This window comes from Dermacentor silvarum, chromosome 11 (genome assembly GCF_013339745.2).
Source record: "Dermacentor silvarum isolate Dsil-2018 chromosome 11, BIME_Dsil_1.4, whole genome shotgun sequence".
Taxonomy (NCBI): Eukaryota; Metazoa; Arthropoda; class Arachnida; order Ixodida; family Ixodidae; genus Dermacentor; species Dermacentor silvarum.
In genome coordinates this window covers 105,875,936-105,895,615 of record NC_051164.1, presented here as the reverse complement: position 1 = coordinate 105,895,615, position 19,680 = coordinate 105,875,936, and the positions used below count along the sequence as shown (strand labels likewise).

Below are 19,680 nucleotides of genomic sequence, written 5' to 3'. Positions count from 1 at the left end.
ACAGCTGTTGGTAAAGTGACTTCGTAAAACTGCTGGTACAGGTTACTTTTTTTGCTTGATGCGCATTTTATTGTGTTGTGCCCTACAGTGCACATGTTAAGCTGAACCCCTGATTTAGCAAGCTTCAATCTGCTTACTAGTGCCTTTTTAACAGCGAAGCTGTTTAAGCCAGTCGTAATTTGTGGTGCGTATCAAGAAACTACCAAGAAAGAAAATAAGCTTCCTGGCCGAGGCGGGATTCGAGCCCACGTACCCCCGGACCCAAAGCGAGCGTCGTAACCACTAGGCTATACAGCTACGCTTGCAGAGCATGCATTTATGCGAACCATGTTATTGCGTTCGAGCATCGTCGTCTTCGTCCACAACTGGCGCGTTTGTACGCTCGTGCTCTGTGAGAGAGACGCATTCACGGAGCGGGTCTCCTGAAACGTGGTGTCGGCATTGGAACGCAGTGTCAGTGTTGCAAGCTGCACTATGCAACGCGCAGTGATGGCCGTAAGTCCAAGACGTGCGAAAAAAAATTGCCATCATCGTGAGTAATAAGATGAAAAGTTCGCGCGCACTTCTAGAAAATGCTGAGCTACGATCGCCCAGCTTCGCTGTTTCAAGCGTTGCGCGGCCGAGTGCAAGGTTAAGCGTTTTTTTTTTATTTTTTAACACCCTATAGAGCTTTCCCGTAAAGCAATATATTGATTTTCGCCATTTAGCAAAGTAATATTGCACTGCGGTTTCGGTTTAACAAACTGTATATGTGCTTGTGTTCGCAGGCTGACGTATGTGCCTGTCAGTATGTCAGTGTATGAACTTTCTACAGAGCATGCGAGTTGGTAACACAATCTTATGTTGTTGTTTTTTTCTTACAGTTTATACTGGAACATCACTGTTGAGGCGCTTGCAAATGTAAGTTTCAACATCTTCACTGAAACTGTTTCACTGAATCTCTTCCACTTGTTGTGGTGGCTCCGTGGTTATGACAGCATTCTGCTAAGCATCAGGTCTTGAGTTTAATATGTGGCCGAGGTAATGCGATTTTGAGGAGGTTACCGTATAGACTCGTGTAAGGGCCGCACTTTTTTTTTCACTATTTCGATGAGGCGCGTCCCTTACAAGGGACTGCACCTTTTGGTTAAAATGGTGCCGGCGTAGCCAGCGACTTGTGCATACCCCGGCTCTCGTCATCCAGTAGCGGTACGCTCAAGTACGCAGTGTGCGAAATTTCGCTGATGCGCGCGCGCGTCATCGGGGCACCGAATGCGATTGCTTCTCCGTTAGAATTATTTTTTTTTTCCAAATTTTGGGCTGCCAAGTTGTGGGTGCTGCGGCTATTACACGAGTCGATATGGTGTGTGCTGAAAATTTTGTGTTTCGATTGCAATGTTAGTCTGCATTGCTCATTCCATAGACACCACTGTTAGATGTAACACTCCATCAATCGTCAAGCGAAAGTATTCCGTGAAGTACAACATTGAATGATCTCTGTAGCGCCCCAATGAACTCCAGTGGTATTTCGTTTTTGAAGCATCATTGCTAATATTCCGATTGATCACTATAAATCAAGCAAAAAGCTTGCAGGCTTGATTATTCAACCGCTGTAATAAAAAAAGAAATACTTTTTGAGTGGCTGCATCTTGTACGATATTTGTGAGAACAAAAACGAGACTGGAAATAAAGCACTGGTGCCATCCTGATGTGCGCCAGGTCAGCGCTGCCAATTCTAGGCAAGTTTCCATAGATCTAGGGGTTTTAGGCATTGTTTAGGGAAATGGGGTAATTTGGCGTAAGGACATTGAAAAAGTTAAACTGCTGCCGTGACGGCGTCTTTTGATTTCACTCACTCGCAAATTACCTTTGCGTTAGCATGCGAACTATGAATTTCGACCATGCAGCAGCGCAGCTGAGTGTGCACCTCGCCCGGTAAAGAAAGGACAGTGTGCGGATTCCCTGGGCTCTTTAACGAAGTACTGCGTCTGGGATTTTGCCGCTCATACCTCTAGTTGGCCTGTCAATGTGTGTGCACTCTGAACGAAATATTTATTAACGGGAAAGCATTATATGACTCATGAAGCGGAAAATCCGGCGGCGTGGCCGGAGAGTGCACGCGACACCACGTGCGCTTGCGCCAATGAGAGAGGAGCGGCTCCGATGGACGAACAACTCACGTGATCACAGAGACAGACCACGCCGGTGGCCGGTCTGCATAGAGCGCCACGGCTGCCAGTCGGCGCCCGGTGATTTCGGCGAGTTCTGTCGTGCGCCCCGATGGACAAACCTTCGACTTCTTTCTTTTCTTTCTTTCTTTGTTGTTTCCTTAGACACAGTCTAAGAGGAGGCCGAGGCTAAAAGCGACAGAGCGCCTGACAAGGGCACAAGATACAATAACAAAGTTCAGACAGACATCATAATTAGGCTCAGACAGTGGGCAATATTAAAAGGAGACTAGTCACTGCTGGAATATGAAGTTATCGCAGCAAATAATTGGTACAAAATATTTACATACGCAACATAATGTCTGCAACATAAATACAGAGCACAGCAATTCAGCACGTTCAACACAATCATTCATGGCCATGGCACGCATCACAAAAACTCAAGTCAGTAGCTGCGCCTGGCTCCTTTGGACATCTACGCGAGTACGCGAACGAGGCCGTCACAATGTTTCCACATTCATCCACGTAGGGATGCCTAAGTGCCCTTGAACTTTCGTAACCGGCAAAACATCCACATGCTGGAAGCTAGCGCCGAGCACAACAATGTGGTTGTCGCGCTGAACAGCCGAATAAAAAATAAAACCACCCCGTAGGCAGAGCAGCCTTGTACAGAGATCCAGTGACCATGCGCTTGGGCGAGTTTCGCTTTGGAGGAAAGACAAAAGGTTGCCGAGTATCTTTGTGCTTTTTGCCGAGTATCTTTGTGCACATAAACGACGCGTAAGCTCGTAAATGTGGTGGTGCCGCGTCCGTGCACGACATTCGGAAAAATTATTCGCATTGGTGTCGTGATGTGGCGTAGTGTTTCGACACTGTTACAATCTGTAAGAGAGGTCCGGCGCCCATCGTACTTAAAATTTGAACAAGGTTCCGCGTAATTTTGTCTATGTGCAAAACAACTTTGGACAATAAAAAAAGTATATAAGTGCTGGCGTCTTCTGTGAGTACAGGAGGTTGTGTTGTTAGCATAACAGCTTGCGATGCGACATCATTTCAGCTTGAGTCTAGGGACTTCATTATTTAAATATTTTAATGTAAAATGAGAAATAAATCTAATCTATAATATTTGCTGCCTATTAGCATAACATAAACAAAATTTTATCTGTGCAGAAATTATGTTGGCAAAACTGAGCAACATCTTGCAAACATCTAAGAAATCAAGGGAATTTTTTTTTTTTTTTAATCCAAGTTAGGGGAAAGCTGGCTTCACTGTGCCAGGTACACGTGAGGTCTAATGCTTCTGCTTAAACGTCGGAGTCATACTGAAAATTTATAGAAATTTACAGTGACAGAGTTGACCAGGCGTGAGAAAAAGGTGTGTTTACTCTGGCCATTCTCATTAAAGTCTCGCTGTTAAATGCTATAGCTAGCTATAAAAGCTATAGTTAGCCTACCTGGTCTAGAGCACTAAAAAAGTCACGCTTTAGCAGTCAGATTCTGGCTTTCTTTCCTTGCTGAACATTCCTGGCTCCTCCTGCATGAAACCTGATTCACGTCCTCTGCCAAGTGAGTGAGTGAAACAACTTTATTCGGTCCACAATAGACGCGAGTAAACTCAACATCACCTGGCTAGGCCCACTCGGGGACCATCAGGTCAAACCTGACGGTAAGTTCACAAAATATAGTAAGCTTTCGTTAATTTTACTCTCAGATAATTTGAGTTTTCGGATAATTGGATCCCGACAGATGGTCCCGGCTGTTGCCCATGCATTTCTACGAACTCAAATTTTCGTTGTTTCGATCCTAAAATTGGCCTTCGCCGGATAATTCAAACTTTACCAGTAAGCATGCATGTGCCTGACCCCTATGGTGACCCCAATAGCAGCGACCCCTTTAGTGGTAGCATCTGTCTCGGCAGAGCTTCGGAGACAGGGGATGCGTTGAACACACGTCATCTGTCTTCGAAAACGAGTTTTCAGCCTGCCCTAGGAAGATTTCCAAGAAATATCAGTAGCTCACCATATCTTATTACGGTCTATTCCCGATTCTAACGCGAGCCTTTTCTTTTTTCCCCCACCAGGAAAATTGAGCCGAAAACCGCGTCCTCAGTGTTTGTATGCTTTGTCGCATGCACAGCTGTGTTGCGAAAAAGCTGACTTTAAAAACACTGCGGCAAAACTGACTTTAGGAAACCTGCTGCCATTGTGCAACACCTATTAAACCCTGGCCCATTTTTCTTCCTAAATACTCTAGTGCGTGTTACATTTCTGCACTTCTTCTTAGAATGAACTTGCCATATGATCGGTGGCGTGTCTTTCTGCATTGGACCATAATATGCTGCCACATGTTGTGAAGGCCTAGCGAAGCAAACTGCAGTTTAGCCACTACATGCTGGTTGCCAAATGTTTGTTCTCTCCAAACATGATAAATAGTTGACTTGTCGCCTATGCAAAGGCAGCATAACTAACACCGATTCACTCCACATGGTGAATTACTGCATACTATTTATTTTGCTTTCTTATCTTTGGCACTTGTAATTGTGAGCAGATCACCCAATGAATGATCTGCGACAAGTGAAAGCAGCACTGAGAGCTCAGAAATATAAAGTGTTGTGCTGGTGCATTGTTAGTAGTTTGAAGGTTTGTAAACATTAATAGTGTCATCGAAAAGTAAATAACATATGTATGCAGCATCATGGTAAATATCTAAAGAAGCAATTGGCATAATGGTATTTATTGAAATGGTCGTTGTAAAGCATTGCTTTTCATAGAATTGGAAATGTCCTCAGCCATTTGATGTTGCTCTGTGAGGAGACATGAGGTAATTGTTTACTTGCATCTGACCTTTTCATGAAGTTCCATATCAACGAACAGGATCCATATTCTGTAAGGATCCTTTCTCCTTCGAATCTGTTCATTTCTTAACATCTGTCCCGCTGAGTCACCAGTCCTGGCAATAATATAGGCGGGGCACCATGCAAGCCATTGACGAAAGGCAAAGAGAATTAAAACTGAAAAGAATCATTGCAAAATACAGCTTCTGTACCTGCCACACTTTGTATGATTGTTTTGTCACACACACTTCACTGCACATGAGTTTTCACAGTCCGCTCTACTCACTGTTATTTTTTCCAGGCTTCACACTCACTCAAGTTCATACTCGCGTCTACTCACACTCATAGGTACTCACTCACGTTCAAATTCGCTTCTACTCACCCCCCTCCTCACTCTATCACACTGTACTCACGTCTTTGAAATGAGTATGAGTGAATGTACTCATGAGTGAGTATGCCGACCTATGCTTCTTAGTCTTCACCCTGTCATTACACGCTACAGTTTTATACCTGCCAACTCTCCTGAATTCTTGGGCTTGTTCTACGACTTTACTAATGTTGCAGTCAAGTTTACAAAAACTAATTCTGTTTGTGGAAAAGATTTTGAGGCTTTGAAAGATGTGGTAGTGCAAGATTGAAAAAAATGCATGAAAAAATGTGTGATGGTACCTGCACCGCCCTTGTGCCAGTGCAAGACGCCATGTATACTGCAGGCTCCTATATATTTTCAGTGCCTATGCAATGCCCTAGAGTGGCCATCCAACATCCTTTGTTTTCCTCCCACTTCCCTGACGCTCCATGAGGGCCGCACTGTAGCCATTAAAGTATTCTATCAAGACTATTTTCGTTAATTTGGAGGTAATAGGTTGATTATTAAAAGAGAAAATTAAAGTAAAAGTTTCATTTCATAGAATTTCACGCCAAAGCCCCAACGCCTGTAAGTCAGTGTGACATCACAGATTTCAAATTATTCTTTTGTATTTTGTATTTCATTGTGGCCCAATAGAGGTTCTCAATACTTGCGAATTTTAAGTCTTTGACTTCTTTAGAGTACAGTGCAGTCCATGGGCGCTATTACGTAAAATGATTCCAAACTGTTTTGATTCCAAACTCCTGACGTCAAATTTACGTAACCACCGACGCAAGCATCGGGCGGTGACCCGCAGCGTTGTCTGAACAACCCTATCAAACACACTCCTCGTTTATAGGAGGTCACCTTTGTTCGCTTTCAAAACCAATAACATTGTCTACACTCAGCGGTTTTTCTTATCTAATTGGCTCACAAGAGGCGAGGAGCACGCTCTAGTGGAGAGGGTTTCGATGGGGCCGAGCCAGCACAGTGAGAATAGATAACCGCATGAAGAGGGTGGTGCCGGCTTCTCCGATTGGTCTGCTTTGCCTTGCGGTGGCTGGTTGAAAATCGCGGCGGCATGCAACGGAAGGATAAGAATGCCGTTAAAACGGATCCTCTGCAAGGAAGAGTTGGCAAAGCAATGTCGTATACGTGCCAAAAGGGCTTGATAACATTTTACTGCCACGCAAAAAGGTTTATCATGCGCAAATAAATACATGCTCACCGGCAGGTGAGAGTAGCGAGGGCCTGAGCGATTGGTGGGCAGCCATCTTCTATTCCTTTTGGAACGGGGCAGTCTGTGGCTATTCAGAAAAATTTTCAGTTTTGTTCGGCATATTAATGCATTTTTTTCGTGTACATGTCACTTTGATGTGGTGAGTTTTCGCGGTTTTGTGAGGTCGCGTGACAGACAGGCGAAGTGGGCGTAGCCAGAAAACATTGGACCAATAGCAGAGGGCTAACGGTGAAAAGGCGTCGAATCAGGAACTGATTATTTTTTTTTTGTGCTGTTTAATCATGCTTAATCAGTGTGTATACGTTATATCAGATGGGGAGTTATCGCGGTTTTCGTGACATCGCGTGACAGACAGGCGAAGTTGGGAGTGGCCCGAAAATGTTTTCACCAATTGTGGAGGCTGATCGCAGAAATTGAAATCAAAACAGTTTGGAATCATTTTACGTTATAGCGCCCCATATTTACTGATGAACGAACGAACTAGGCGTTGGCAAACGGCGTGAAAATTCATGACATCAGGGCAAGTTTGGTGCATGAACTTGTGTCTTTTTTGTTTGCACCATTCTCTGGCTTATTATGCCCCTTCTCAGGGTAAGGGCGACTTTTTCAGTACTTGTATAAGAGCACTTTATTAATACAGTTCAAAACACTTTTCTCTTTAGTGTTCCTTTAAAAAATAATGTGTGCTATGCTACCACGGTGTCGTGATCACTGTACTTTTATGAATTTTAAAGTTCACATTTTGGCAGGTAATGCAATTGACACTGCTTATTGGTTACTTGTAAACCCTATGGTCAGTAGAAGTTGAAATGAGCCATGCTGCTTGTCCAGGGGGATGGGCCCAGTGTTCCGGCACTGCCCCTGTCTGCGGCCTGCCCGGGAGGAAGTCCGGGTCCTGGACTATGCCCACCATGGCCTAGAAGAAGTGCCCTCGCAGGTCTTCAGCTATGAGCGCACTCTCGAGGAGCTATATCTTAATGCCAACCAGATCAAAGAACTACCCAGGGTTAGCCGTTATCCTGTTACCACTTCTCACTTATTATTTTCAGTTGCTTGAACTTTTCTTGGGGTTTTTCATAACTTAACGTGCCCAGAAAACATGTTCACATCTTCAGACAGCTTCCGAGTACTAATTCGACAAAATTAAATTGGGGGGGGGGGGGGGTATTTATCTGCTGTAAATGCACTGCCATGTGTTCCAGAGCTTAATGGTAATTAGGAGGCTGCATTCATAATTGAACTGTGTGATTGAAATCAACATGGACAGATGGGGGGCAGCACAAATCTTAGGTTACGTAGAGCCGAGCGACGGGGCACTACACATTTTGATCTCGGACCATTCTGCTAAGTTTCACTGCACATAGTATTGCCATTTGACCTCTGGGAATCGCCCTGTCACCTGATGTTCGCTGGTTTTATGCTTCTTCATGACATGATTTTATTTTAACATGCCATGGGTGAACCGCACCAAACATGGGTGTCGAATTTGTTCACTGTGCAATATATGCGGTAGCTATGGCAGAAAGCTGGTTCAGTTGGAACTTAGGTAATTGAGACATTTTCAGTGCTTAGGGGACAAAAAGAAACACCTTGAAAAATGGTTGAAAATGCCTTTCCTGTCCTGTTGTCGATTCTGTCTTCAGTTAAGATTTTTATCTCCCCCCCTCCGCCTCCAAGAGCTAGAAAAATCTCAATAACCAAAATAACCAGATATATAATATTTGCAGTTATGACTTGCAGCTTATTTTTATTCTATTTATTTATGAAGGAAAAGTGATGCAAGCAAGTGACAGGTATCAAGTCAGTGCACAGCAATTTTGCTAAGTGAAGAAGTAGTACATCTTGCACTGTCATTGAATGAAATAGAAGAACTGGTAGCTGGGCTAGTTGGTAATTCATCTTAGACTGTTGCTTTAGAGCAAGAAAGAATGCACTCACGTACAGTGTTAGCAATTGAAGCGAGATACTCGGAGCGCTTGGCAGCTTGGCACTTTCTGCGCCGCTGGTGGTCCATTGGGGACACCGAGCTGATTCATTTTTGTATCACATGAAAGCGAGAGTGTTTGTGATGCATTGCAACTTGCATTCGGTCCCTCAGCAATCACCTAGTGCTCACCGATAATGCAAAAAGCATCGGCTGCCATGCGGTCCGAGTACAGTGTTGCAATCGCTGCGCACTGTACATGCGAGTTCGTTTTTTTTTTTTTTTTTTTTTTTTTTGTATGTGTGTGTGTGCTCTGAAGCATCTTTCTAAGATTGAATGATGCGCTTGTTGTTAGAACAATGTTTCTAGCTCTTGTGGCAGTAGTGTCTAAGCACATTTTTGACTAAAATACTTGTTTTATCTATTTAAATGTTGTATTCTGAGTTCGTTGCTTTGCAAATTTTACCTTTCTTGTTGCTAACATGAAATATGCTGGTTCCTCTTCTAGCCGCTATTTCACTGCCATGGACTAAGAAAATTGAATCTAAGTGATAACGACATTCAAACTCTACCTCCAGCTATATCTTCGCTTGTCAGCCTAGAAGAACTAGACATTAGTAAAAACAGTAAGTAGCCTTGTGCATGTGGCAGTGTCCCTGCATGTTATGTCATTATACTATTAACAAATATTGATTACCTCGTCTCTACTTTAGATGTGATAGAAATTCCCGACAACATCAAAGGCTGCAAATGCCTGGCCATAGTAGAAGCAAGTGTGAACCCAGTGGGAAAGTGAGTATGCCCGCATGAGTACAAAAGGTTGCTATTGTGATTAACCTTACTGCATTTAGTAGCTCATTAAAAATGCAAATTTACCTCTGTATTGAAATTGCAGTGATTTTTTTTTTTTGCCAATACAGTCGAACCTTGATGCATAACGAACGTGGTTATCACATATTTTAATGTGTCAGCATTCTAGGGCTATGTCCCTCGGAAATCTGTCTGTCCATCCATCCGTCTGTCTAACGCGTGACAGAATGTGCTCCATAGGGTTTTAAGTCTAATGAAGGGTAAGGAAGCGTAATCGAGATTGAATAATGATTCAATTCATTGCGTGATTAATTTATTAATTAACCAATTAGCCCAATAAAGAGTAACTAAGATGAAATTAAGCCTAATTTCAAATGATTAATAACAGATTGATTAAGGCTAATGATTAATCAAGGGTAATGAAGATGCCTTAAGCCTAATGAACAAGTAACAAAAGACCTAATAATGAAACAACAAAGCATGAAAATGTCCAACTCAAGCGATCAGATAGCATTCGCTGAACTGTCAAAACTGATCAACAAGAAGAAAGTAAGGGATATTCAAAAGTATGTGGAAAAGATTGAGGAAGCAGTAGAAAATGGACGCAGCGTAAAATCAGTGAGAGGAAAGCTTAACATGGGACAAGGCAAGATGTATGCACTGAAAGATAAGCAGGGTAATATCATCACCAATTTCGATGACATAGTAAAAGCAGTGGAAGAATTTTATACTGACCGGTACAGTACCCAGAGCAGCCAAGCTACTTTCATTCGAAGTAGTGATGAACAGGATACAGAGGCTCCTTCTATAACTAGCGATGAAGTTAGAAGGGCCTTGCAAGACATGACCTGGGGAAAAGCTGCTGAAGAAGATGGAATAACAGGAGATTTAATCGAAGATGGAGGAGATATCATGCTTGAAAAACTTGTGGCCCTTTATATGCAATGCCTCGACTTCAGGTGTACCAGAGAACTGGAAGAATGCCATAGGGAGACGTTAAAGAATTGAAGAATTATAGACCCATTAGCTAGCTTTCGGTATTATATAAAATATTCACCAAGATAATTTAAAATAGAATCAGGGCAACACTTGACTTCAGTCAACCAAGAGAACAGGCTGGCTTCAGGAAGGGATATTCTAAAATGGATCACGACCATGCCATCAATCAGGCAGGTAATCGAGAAATCTGCGGAGTACAATCAAGCTCTCTGTATGGCTTTCATAGATTATGAAAAGTCATTTGATTCAGTAGAGATACCAGCAGTCATAGAAGCATTGCATAATCAAGGAGTACAGGAAGCATACATGAATATCTTGGCAAATATGTACAAAGATTCCACAGCTACCTTGGTTCTTCACAAGAAAAGTAGAAAGTTACCTATCAAGGAAGGGGTCAGGCAAGGAGACACAATCTCTCCAATGCTGTTCACTGCATGCTTAGAAGAAGTATTGAAGCCATTAGACTGAGAAGGCTTAGGAGTGAGGATGAACACCAAATATCTAGGCAACCTTCGGTTTGCAGATGACATTGTCCTGTTCAACAACACTGGGGACGAATTACAACAAATGATTGAGGACCTTAACCGAGAAAGTGTAAGAGTGGGGTTGAAGATTAATATGCAGAAGACCAAGATAATGTTCAACAGACTGGCAAGAGAACAAGAATTCAGGATCGCCAGTCAGCCTCTAGAGTCTGTACAAGAGTATGTTTATCTAGGCCAATTACTCACAGGGGACCCTGATCATGAGAAGGAAATTTAGCAGAAAAATAAAAATGAGTTGGAGTGCATACGGCAGGCATTGTCAAATCCTGACTGGGAGCTTACCACTGTTGTTGAAAAGAAAAGTGTATTATCATTGCATTCTACTGGTGCTAACATATGGGACAGAAACTTGGAGGTTAACAAAGAAGCTCGAGGACAAGTTAAGGATCGCACAAAGAGCGATGGAACGAAAAATGTTAGGCGTAACGTTAAGAGACAGGAAGAGAGCAGTGGGGATCAGAGAGCAAATGGGCATACTGGATATTCTAGTTGACATTAAGATAAGAATTGGAGCTGGGCAGGCCATGTAATGCATAGGGTAGGTAACCGGTGGATCATTGGGTTGAAGATTAATATGCAGAAGACCAAGATAATGTTCAACAGCCTGGCAAGAGAACAAGAATTCAGGATCGCCAGTCAGCCTCTAGAGTCTGTACCGGAGTATGTTTATCTAAGCCAATTACTCACAGGGGACCCTGATCATGAGAATGGGTGCCAAGAGAAGGGAACCGCAGTCGAGGACGGCAGAAAACTAGGTGGGGTGATGAAATTCTGAAATTCGCAGGTGGAAATTGGAATCAGGTAGCGCAATACAGGGGTAATTGAAGATCGCAGGGAGAGGCCTTCGTCCTGCAGTGGACATAAAAATAGGCTGATGATGATGATGGAGCCTAATTAATATGAATGATTATAACATTAATCAAGCCCAGTCGAGTAATGAAACTTAATTCATATTACATTACTTAACCCTAATTCAGATTAATTGAAATACTTTCAATACATTGCGTCATCCTTGACACACTGAGCTGCATTGTGAGTAACTTGGCCACTCAATCATTGATTCGTTCCATGAGTGCAAGATGACCGACTGGAAATAATGCTTACGCATTATCTGACAAGTCGCACTAGGGACTATCTACAGTAATTTTCCTTTTTGAGTGTAATGTGATTATATATCTAAAATTTGGTTGTACTCTGCCTTCATTCAGTGAGTATTCTGCTGCAATGACGAAACCGGGAATACAATAACTAAGACAATATCTGTTATAGGGAAGCGAATATTTGTTCGCTTGGCACGTCAAAGTATGTATGCTTGTAGCAAGACTGTGAAATACCTAGCAAGAGCAACACGAATCGCATGCATGTTTTGGACTTTGGCTTGGCTTGGTTGGCATGCACCTGGCAAGCCAATGTGCCGATCTCATGTGACCGCACCAATCACACGGTTGCATATTAACGATGGTGCAAAGTATGTTTCTAATTTAGCATTGATCAGAGCAACGTATCAGCACACAAGCCATTGATGAGCCATCGAACTCAACAGCCCTTGCTGGTCATTTGGAGGCATCACGTACGCTTGCGTTTCTTTCACGTAAACCTGATCACTTTTTTTTTTTTTTTTTTTTTGATGTCGATATTGACATGCATGCCCATAGTAAACATCCGCTATAATGAATGCCCAACAGAGCCATAGCCCAACGGAGGGCTATACCTGTCATGAAACCCACTTTTGGCTTCTGCATTTTGGCAAAGGTTACCATGGTGATTGCCTTTATATTGCAGACTTCCTGAAGGCTTTACGCAGCTCATAAATATAGAACAACTTTACCTTAATGACACGTTCCTGGAATATCTTCCTGCAAATTTTGGGAGGTATGTACACCGATATGTATATTTGAATTTTTCTTAGTTTGGCACACCTGTTTATGTTATTACTTCAGGGGCTTTGTGCCAGTTCCACGTTTTGTTCATTTTGCTCCAGAAGCCAAAGAAAAAGCACAAGATGATGTTTCTTGTGAGTAACATATATCTGTTAATTTACAGACTGTCAAAGTTAAAAATCTTGGAGCTGAGGGAAAACCATCTGAAGGTTCTTCCCAAATCCATGGCTCGATTAACGGAGCTGTCCCGCCTCGACATTGGCCAGAACGACTTAACAGAGTTGGTACGTGCCTGAAGTCCCAGTCCCAACCTGTTAAAGTTTGAAACAACAAAATGGGAAAGCATGACTTCTTTGTCCTTTTGTATTTTCTCATGATTGTTTAACAGGATTGAGCTACCAGATGCAGTTGTGAGATAACGACTAATGCATTGCATGTCTGTTGTACTTGACTCTCATTTTTTTTTTTTTAATGTAGCACCTTGCTGGCATTTGCGTGCACCCGTGAGGGTTCTGTTGGGTATGCACTTTATATTATTAGTGGAATTACTAGGACTGCTAACTCTTAGGTGTGCTTCAATCCTCTAGTATGCCAAGAAGGGCAGGAAATGCAATCAATGATACTTAATCCTTTAAGTGTTTTATTATTCTGAGCAAAAGTGACCTTATTTTGCTTTTTTTTTAATGGCTTATTTTCAAGCTATACTCCATGGAAAACTCTTCTAAAGCTTTTTCAACCAATTTTCTTCATGCTTAAGCGTGGAAACGCTGCATCACTGTCTGGCCAAGTCAATGTCGTCTCCACTTTCTGAATCGTCACTTTTGGTAGAAGAAGCAATGACAAGACTATCATCATCCTCTTCGCTCGGAGAACAAAACCCTCACTTTCACTGTCAGAGTAGGGCAGGGGCTTTCTTTTGCACTGCAGATGCCATCGTTCCAAATCTGCCAAAAGGCACAAAAAGCGTGTGATTCCAAACATGCAGTCTTTGGGCGCTGACAAAGTTCTGCCATCTATGTAGTAGAAAAAAAGAATGTAATAAATATGCCCCTCCAGCACTTGTGAAATGGTTGCCATCTATGATGTAGAACAGGAGGACTGAAACAATGCGGCCTTTGAGGCACTGAAAATGTGCCGACATCTATGTAGTAAAAGGAAACAAAACAAAACAAAAAAAAAAGAGTTAAACTAGCATGAAATTCGAACACTGGGACTGCAGCCGTCTATGTAGTATAAGACCCGCCGTGGTTGCTCAGTGGCTATGGTGTTGGGCTGCTGAGCACAAGATCGCGGGATCGAATCCCGGCCACGGTGGCCGCATTTCGATGGGGGCAAAATGCGAAAACACCCGTGTACTTAGATTTAGGTGCACGTTAAAGAACCCCAGGTGGTCCAAATTTCCGGAGTCTCCCACTACGGCGTGCCTCATAATCAGATTGTGGTTTTGGCACGTAAAACCCCATAATTAATTAATGTATAACAAAAACTGTTAGTCAAAAAAAAGGGAATTGGAAAAAAAGGAAAGGGAAGTTAGTCATAAAAGGGAATTGTTGCCATTGACGAGTTGATGAGCTGAGCTCATCCAAAACACTTTAGGAGTTGATCCGTTGGTTCTCATTGTGCCTCTCTGTTAGCCCGTATAATCTCTTCCATTCACAAAGATTTGCGAACAGTGTTTATGCACGTTTCTGAGATTTGGTGACAGTGCTGTTGCTTCCCTTGTTTCACAGCCTGAAGTCATTGGTAGCCTCCCCAGCCTGACTGAGCTCTGGTGTGACAGTAACAGGCTGACGTCTTTACCTTCGGTGAGTCCTTTTTTTCTGTGGACTTCCAGAATGTGTTTCGGCATACATTTCACACATGCAATAAGCAGTGCTTGGGCTGGGCTGTGGCTGCAAATCTTATTAAGTGGGCACTCATGATAATACTGAACATTCTTTCCAGTGGCATAAAATACACAAAACAGAGAACAGGACACATCATCAATGTTCCGTATTAAAAAAAAAAAATGTGCAGCAAACCACGCAACAAAATTTCCTGTGAGGCACATGATAGTACAGCTTGTCACTCTCGGTGGGCTTTTCCACTTTTTATTTTCTAGCAGGCTCGTATTGTTTTTTTAAAGGCCATCAACTGTTCCCACTCACATTACTTCTTTAATGCGATGCTTTTATCCAAGTCAGGAGCTCAATAGCGGAGGTCTACCTGCGGGCACCTGAGGTGCATTCTCTTAACTCTTAACACTTTATAATATTTATTACAAATTTGTCTCTCATGACCTGCTAAGAAGAGCACCCATGTTAGCTGCTGTTCAGTCAAGGCACATTTATTTGTGTGTGTGCATGTGTATGTGTTTGTGCGTATTTTGTGAAAGTGACCTAATCCTTGCTCAACTTACATACTGGAAGTGCTGGCAATTTCTCTTTTCCTGACAGTGCATTGTGGTTTACTTTTCTTTTTCTTTTTTCACATCTGTGTTAGAACATGGGGAATCTAGTTAAGCTCACCTACCTGGATGCCAGTCGGAATCGCATCTCTTTTATTGCTGATGAAATTGAGAACATGACAATGCTCTCTGATCTCACACTCACCACAAATAAGCTGCAAAAGATTCCAGAGACACTCGGTAAGCATTGCATACTTGCAGTAGTGTGTTCTTCTTAATCTATTGGTGCTTTCCTTGTTGATAACCATTAATGATTGTGTGCATTATGTTCAAGTTTGTTGCTCAAGTTCTGGCAGGCTTTGTGGATGTACGTTCACCATAAATCATTTCCGTACTATCACTTCTTACTACTGTTATGGCTCTCAATCGCGAAGGAAACTGGAACAAACACTGGCAGAGGTGGAGAAATTATCAAGAAGATTGTGAACAAAGTGCCCTTGTGGAGACCAAAACATTAAGTTTTAAGTAATTTCTTCATCATTATTCCCTACCAGACGAGATTTCATCAGAGTGGACTTCATCAACACTTTAAATAATATTTTGATATACTAGCATTGCTTGTGATCCTCTTAACAGCTGAAATCTGTGAAGTGGTGTAATGCCCGTGTCACACGGGCGTTTCGAAGGCCTTCCAACCGATGGTCAGTTGACTCAAAGGTCAAGTTAGAGCTGTTACACGAGCGGTTTCGAAGGCCGTCGATTCAATAGTCTATCGAGTCAATGGAGCACTCTACAACTCTAACGAAATCTCGATGGCCTTTGAGCTACGGAAGCGGAAACAGCGCGAACATGCCCTCTCGTTCACAGTGTGCTCGTACTCATGGTTAGAAAGAACAAATCAAACCAAAATGCTCTAAAAATTCTGTATATGACTGTTATTAATATTCAATAAAGTATTTTTGCCACTTGATATGTGCGAACTGCACATACTCTCGACAACAGCGACGTGCTTGTGTTCATTCCTTCCTCCATCTACTCTCCCTCTACTCCATGTGCTGCCGGCTGCCGTCATTTCGCCGCCATTTCGCCGTATAAACAAACATAAAAGAAATTATAGTGCTTTTTTAAGTGATTTTAATGTTGTTTAACTTTTGGTGACATGAAAACGAAAATAAAGATCCGCAGCGCCACACAATTTTGCGAGAAACAGCCTGAACCACTCAACGGCCTTTCAAATGTGTCGTGTAGCAGCGCGACAACTCCTTTGAGTCGATAGAGTTGTGGCGTTTCGAAGGCCATCGACTGGAAGGCCTTCCAAACGTGCCCGTGTGACACGGGTATAAATCACTTTGGTTTTGCCGGATTTGCAGGAACAGTGTGTGTCAAATTCCTGCTTGTAATCTTTGGATTTCCACAAAAGTCAGTGGAAGCACACATGTCTCATACAATTGCGTTTGTATTGAGTGAATTTGGGCAGCTTACCCCAATCTGATGGATAATGTGGTGTACGTTACAGGCTTTTTGCAGAATCTCACAACATTGCGCCTTGATGACAATCACTTAGCAACATTGCCTGATAGCATTGGACAGTGAGTATCCCAATAAATTTTATTGGAGCGTACCTTGATATCTTGCTAGCTATCTCTGGAGACTATATAGGCTGCATGGTTGTTCACTTACAGCACAATAAGACCAAATATGCTTGTTACTAAACTATACACATGGCTGCTTAATCATTTCTGTGGGAGTCCCAATGGTGTTTGTCAATGCTCTGGTAATATTACAGGTAGTTGAATTGACAGCTCTTAGTTGGGAGCTCTCGATGCATGTGTTGGTGCTCAAAGTTGTGGCATATAGCATAACACAAAAATGGCAGTTTAGTGTTTCGAGATCTTGAATGTGTATGTATGACCTCAGTACAATGAATAGTACTCAGAAATGATTAACTAGCTTGAGCTTTTTGTTACAAGAGAATAACCACCTTGTCACTCACTGATCACTCAGTAATCGGAAGGTTGCATTGCACTCAATATTTACACATGTGAATTTCTGCTTTGTAATTCCTCTAGGTTGTCCAAACTTGAAGAGCTCATCATTAACAGCAACGAGATAGACTCACTGCCTTCAACGATTGGGCTTCTTCGAAACCTGTCAATACTCATGGCTGATGACAACCTTCTGGAGGACCTTCCACCAGAAGTAAGTCAACTATGGCAAATTTGTGCACCAATGAATCATTCAGCATTATTTAATGAATCTGTGACTTTCATGGCTTTGCAAGGCACTCGTTACTCAAATGTAAGTGTTCTGGGGAATCCTCATTTAATGTAAAAGAAATGGAGGATTTGGGAGCAGAGGAGTTGTGCTGGTAGCTCATAAATTATGGAAAGATAGGTGCTGCAGCCAATCCTATTGACTTCAATTCGAAGTCATCTTATTCAAAATGGCAATATGGAGTTTAGTGCACGCTAGTCACTGCTCATCACGATCATTACTGCCATGGTCACTTGCAAGCTTTGTGTGCGCTAGTTAATTCTTGCCATATATGAACCTTGCACAACATGAACCTTGCACAATTTAGCTATTGCACATAGTTGGCAGTTGACTAGCAGTAGTGGTAAAAGCAAGTGGTGGCATTATGCTAAAACTTTCAAATAATCAAGTGAAGTCAGGATAATGTGATTCTTATAGTCCATCAGTGCATCCTGTTGCTGCTCTTAAACACAAAATGGGTAAATCATTTCTGAAAATGCGGGTTCTTTTATGATGCAACTATAGTGTGTCATTATCTTATATTCATGTGCGCCTTTATCTAGCCTTAACATGCAGGCATAAAGAAAAAGAAGCTTCTGTCAGACTGATGCCTTTATAGGTTCTCATAAAACCTTCCTTGATCACGTGTAAGGTTCACTGGTCTAATAAATCAGATCTACCATAGTTTGAATCCTTTCATGTGCCCATGCCTCTGTCAGTAAATATATTTCTTCTTGCCCATTACTCATTTTTGTTCAGATTGGCAGCTGCTCGAAGCTCCGTGTCCTGTCACTGCGAGACAACCGGCTGTGTAATGTGCCGGACGAGCTGGGCCATCTGTCTAGCCTGCGGGTTGTGAACCTGAGCGGGAACCAGCTGAGATACCTGCCAGTCAGCCTTGCCAAGCTTGGAGGGCTTCATGCACTCTGGCTATCCCAGAACCAGGTAACATCGCACCTGTTATGTGCTGCTGTTCCATTGTGTGGATTGGGCAGTGGTTTACGGACTCAATTAGAAAAATAAAATAAAAATTATATTAGCACAAGATAGCATGACATCTCTGCAAGAGTAGTAAGTGGGCCTCTCCCCAGAGCATTGCAGGTTAATCCTTAATGCAATGCACCTGTGGAATGCTCGACTCTCACGCGTTCCCCTGCTGTTGTTTTTCCCCACATGTCTCCTGTAGTCCGGCTTCTCTGCGTGGCTACCGGCGGCTGGTTGCGGCGCGTTGCGAGAGTGATGGCGCTAGTGTCGCGATGCTAACGCCACCGAAACGGCGAGGTCACTTGGGCGAAAAAGGTCGGAGGCGCCTTCTCTTTGGCTGGGGATCGGCGACCAACACGCCACCGAACGCTTCGCGCGTGCGCCGGGCCGTCTTCGCGCGACCGTCGCGCGGAGGCTTAGAGCGGACACCGGTATGGACGAACACGGATCGTTCGAGCGCGCCCACCGTTCGCGTGAAGGGGGGTGTACGTACACGTGAACGACTAGGCGATGGTGTCATAGCATGGGGCGAACGTATTCGCTCGCTATCGTGTTCGCGGTGAGTCGGACTTCCTTTGACTTTGCTCGCGCGCCGGTGAATTGCATATCTGATTAGACAAATCTGTTTTGCTGTAGAATTGCTACAACATTCAAGAAATGTTAAATGCTTTAGGCCTATCTTGCACCAACTGACGACTTGGTAACAGTAATAATCTGGTGAAAATGAACACCTGCAAAAAGCAAAACAACACATGGGAATAATTACATCTCTGCTGCTACTAAAGTCCATGTGACTGGCTGTTGCCACTAATTATGTTATATATCTGCAAAAAAGTTTCAGTCTGTCGGATCAGATTCTGTTACTACATGTTTACGGATCTTTGTTATTAATGGATCAGTAACTACATTGCCTTCACTTACTGTCTCCAGACAAAGCCTTTGGTGCTGCTGCAGTCAGACATCGACCGTGAAACGGGACAGCGTGTACTGACCTGCTTTCTTCTACCACAAGAATCATCAGCTGCCCACCCAGATAAGCCTAGTATGTTGCACTGGCTTTACATGCTATGTTTGAGGGAAAAAAAATTCTGGAAAAAGATGGCACTTCAGTGCTGGCTTCGCAACTGTATAGTACTGTGGCGTGTGTTGATTTTGGCAACCTTAGAAAAATTCTCCTGAGTTTACAATCAGCTTGTCAGTTCTCATACTTCACATGAAAGTCACATTTCAGGGTCTTTTTTTTTTGCCTAATTTGGACACATTTGGAATGAGTGTGTTTCACCTGATTCATTCCTGACTCATTCCTGGGTTCATCTGATGGAGCAAGAAC

General features: G+C 42.9%; 1 protein-coding gene across 2 annotated transcripts in view; it reads left to right on the top strand.

Moving 5' to 3' along the window:
• Positions 1-19,680, top strand: part of LOC119433261 (uncharacterized) — a 63,860-nt gene that overhangs the window by 21,120 nt on the left and 23,060 nt on the right. For both annotated transcript variants that reach the window (XM_049659185.1, XM_049659183.1), the window contains exons 2-13: positions 864-900; positions 7,401-7,575; positions 9,002-9,119; positions 9,207-9,285; positions 12,630-12,719; positions 12,891-13,011; positions 14,458-14,532; positions 15,209-15,353; positions 16,630-16,702; positions 17,183-17,312; positions 18,126-18,311; positions 19,281-19,392. In XM_049659185.1, coding sequence (XP_049515142.1) covers positions 899-900; positions 7,401-7,575; positions 9,002-9,119; positions 9,207-9,285; positions 12,630-12,719; positions 12,891-13,011; positions 14,458-14,532; positions 15,209-15,353; positions 16,630-16,702; positions 17,183-17,312; positions 18,126-18,311; positions 19,281-19,392 — 1,306 coding nt within the window. In that variant the 5' untranslated portion in view covers positions 864-898. The remainder of the gene's footprint in view (positions 1-863; positions 901-7,400; positions 7,576-9,001; positions 9,120-9,206; positions 9,286-12,629; positions 12,720-12,890; positions 13,012-14,457; positions 14,533-15,208; positions 15,354-16,629; positions 16,703-17,182; positions 17,313-18,125; positions 18,312-19,280; positions 19,393-19,680) is intronic.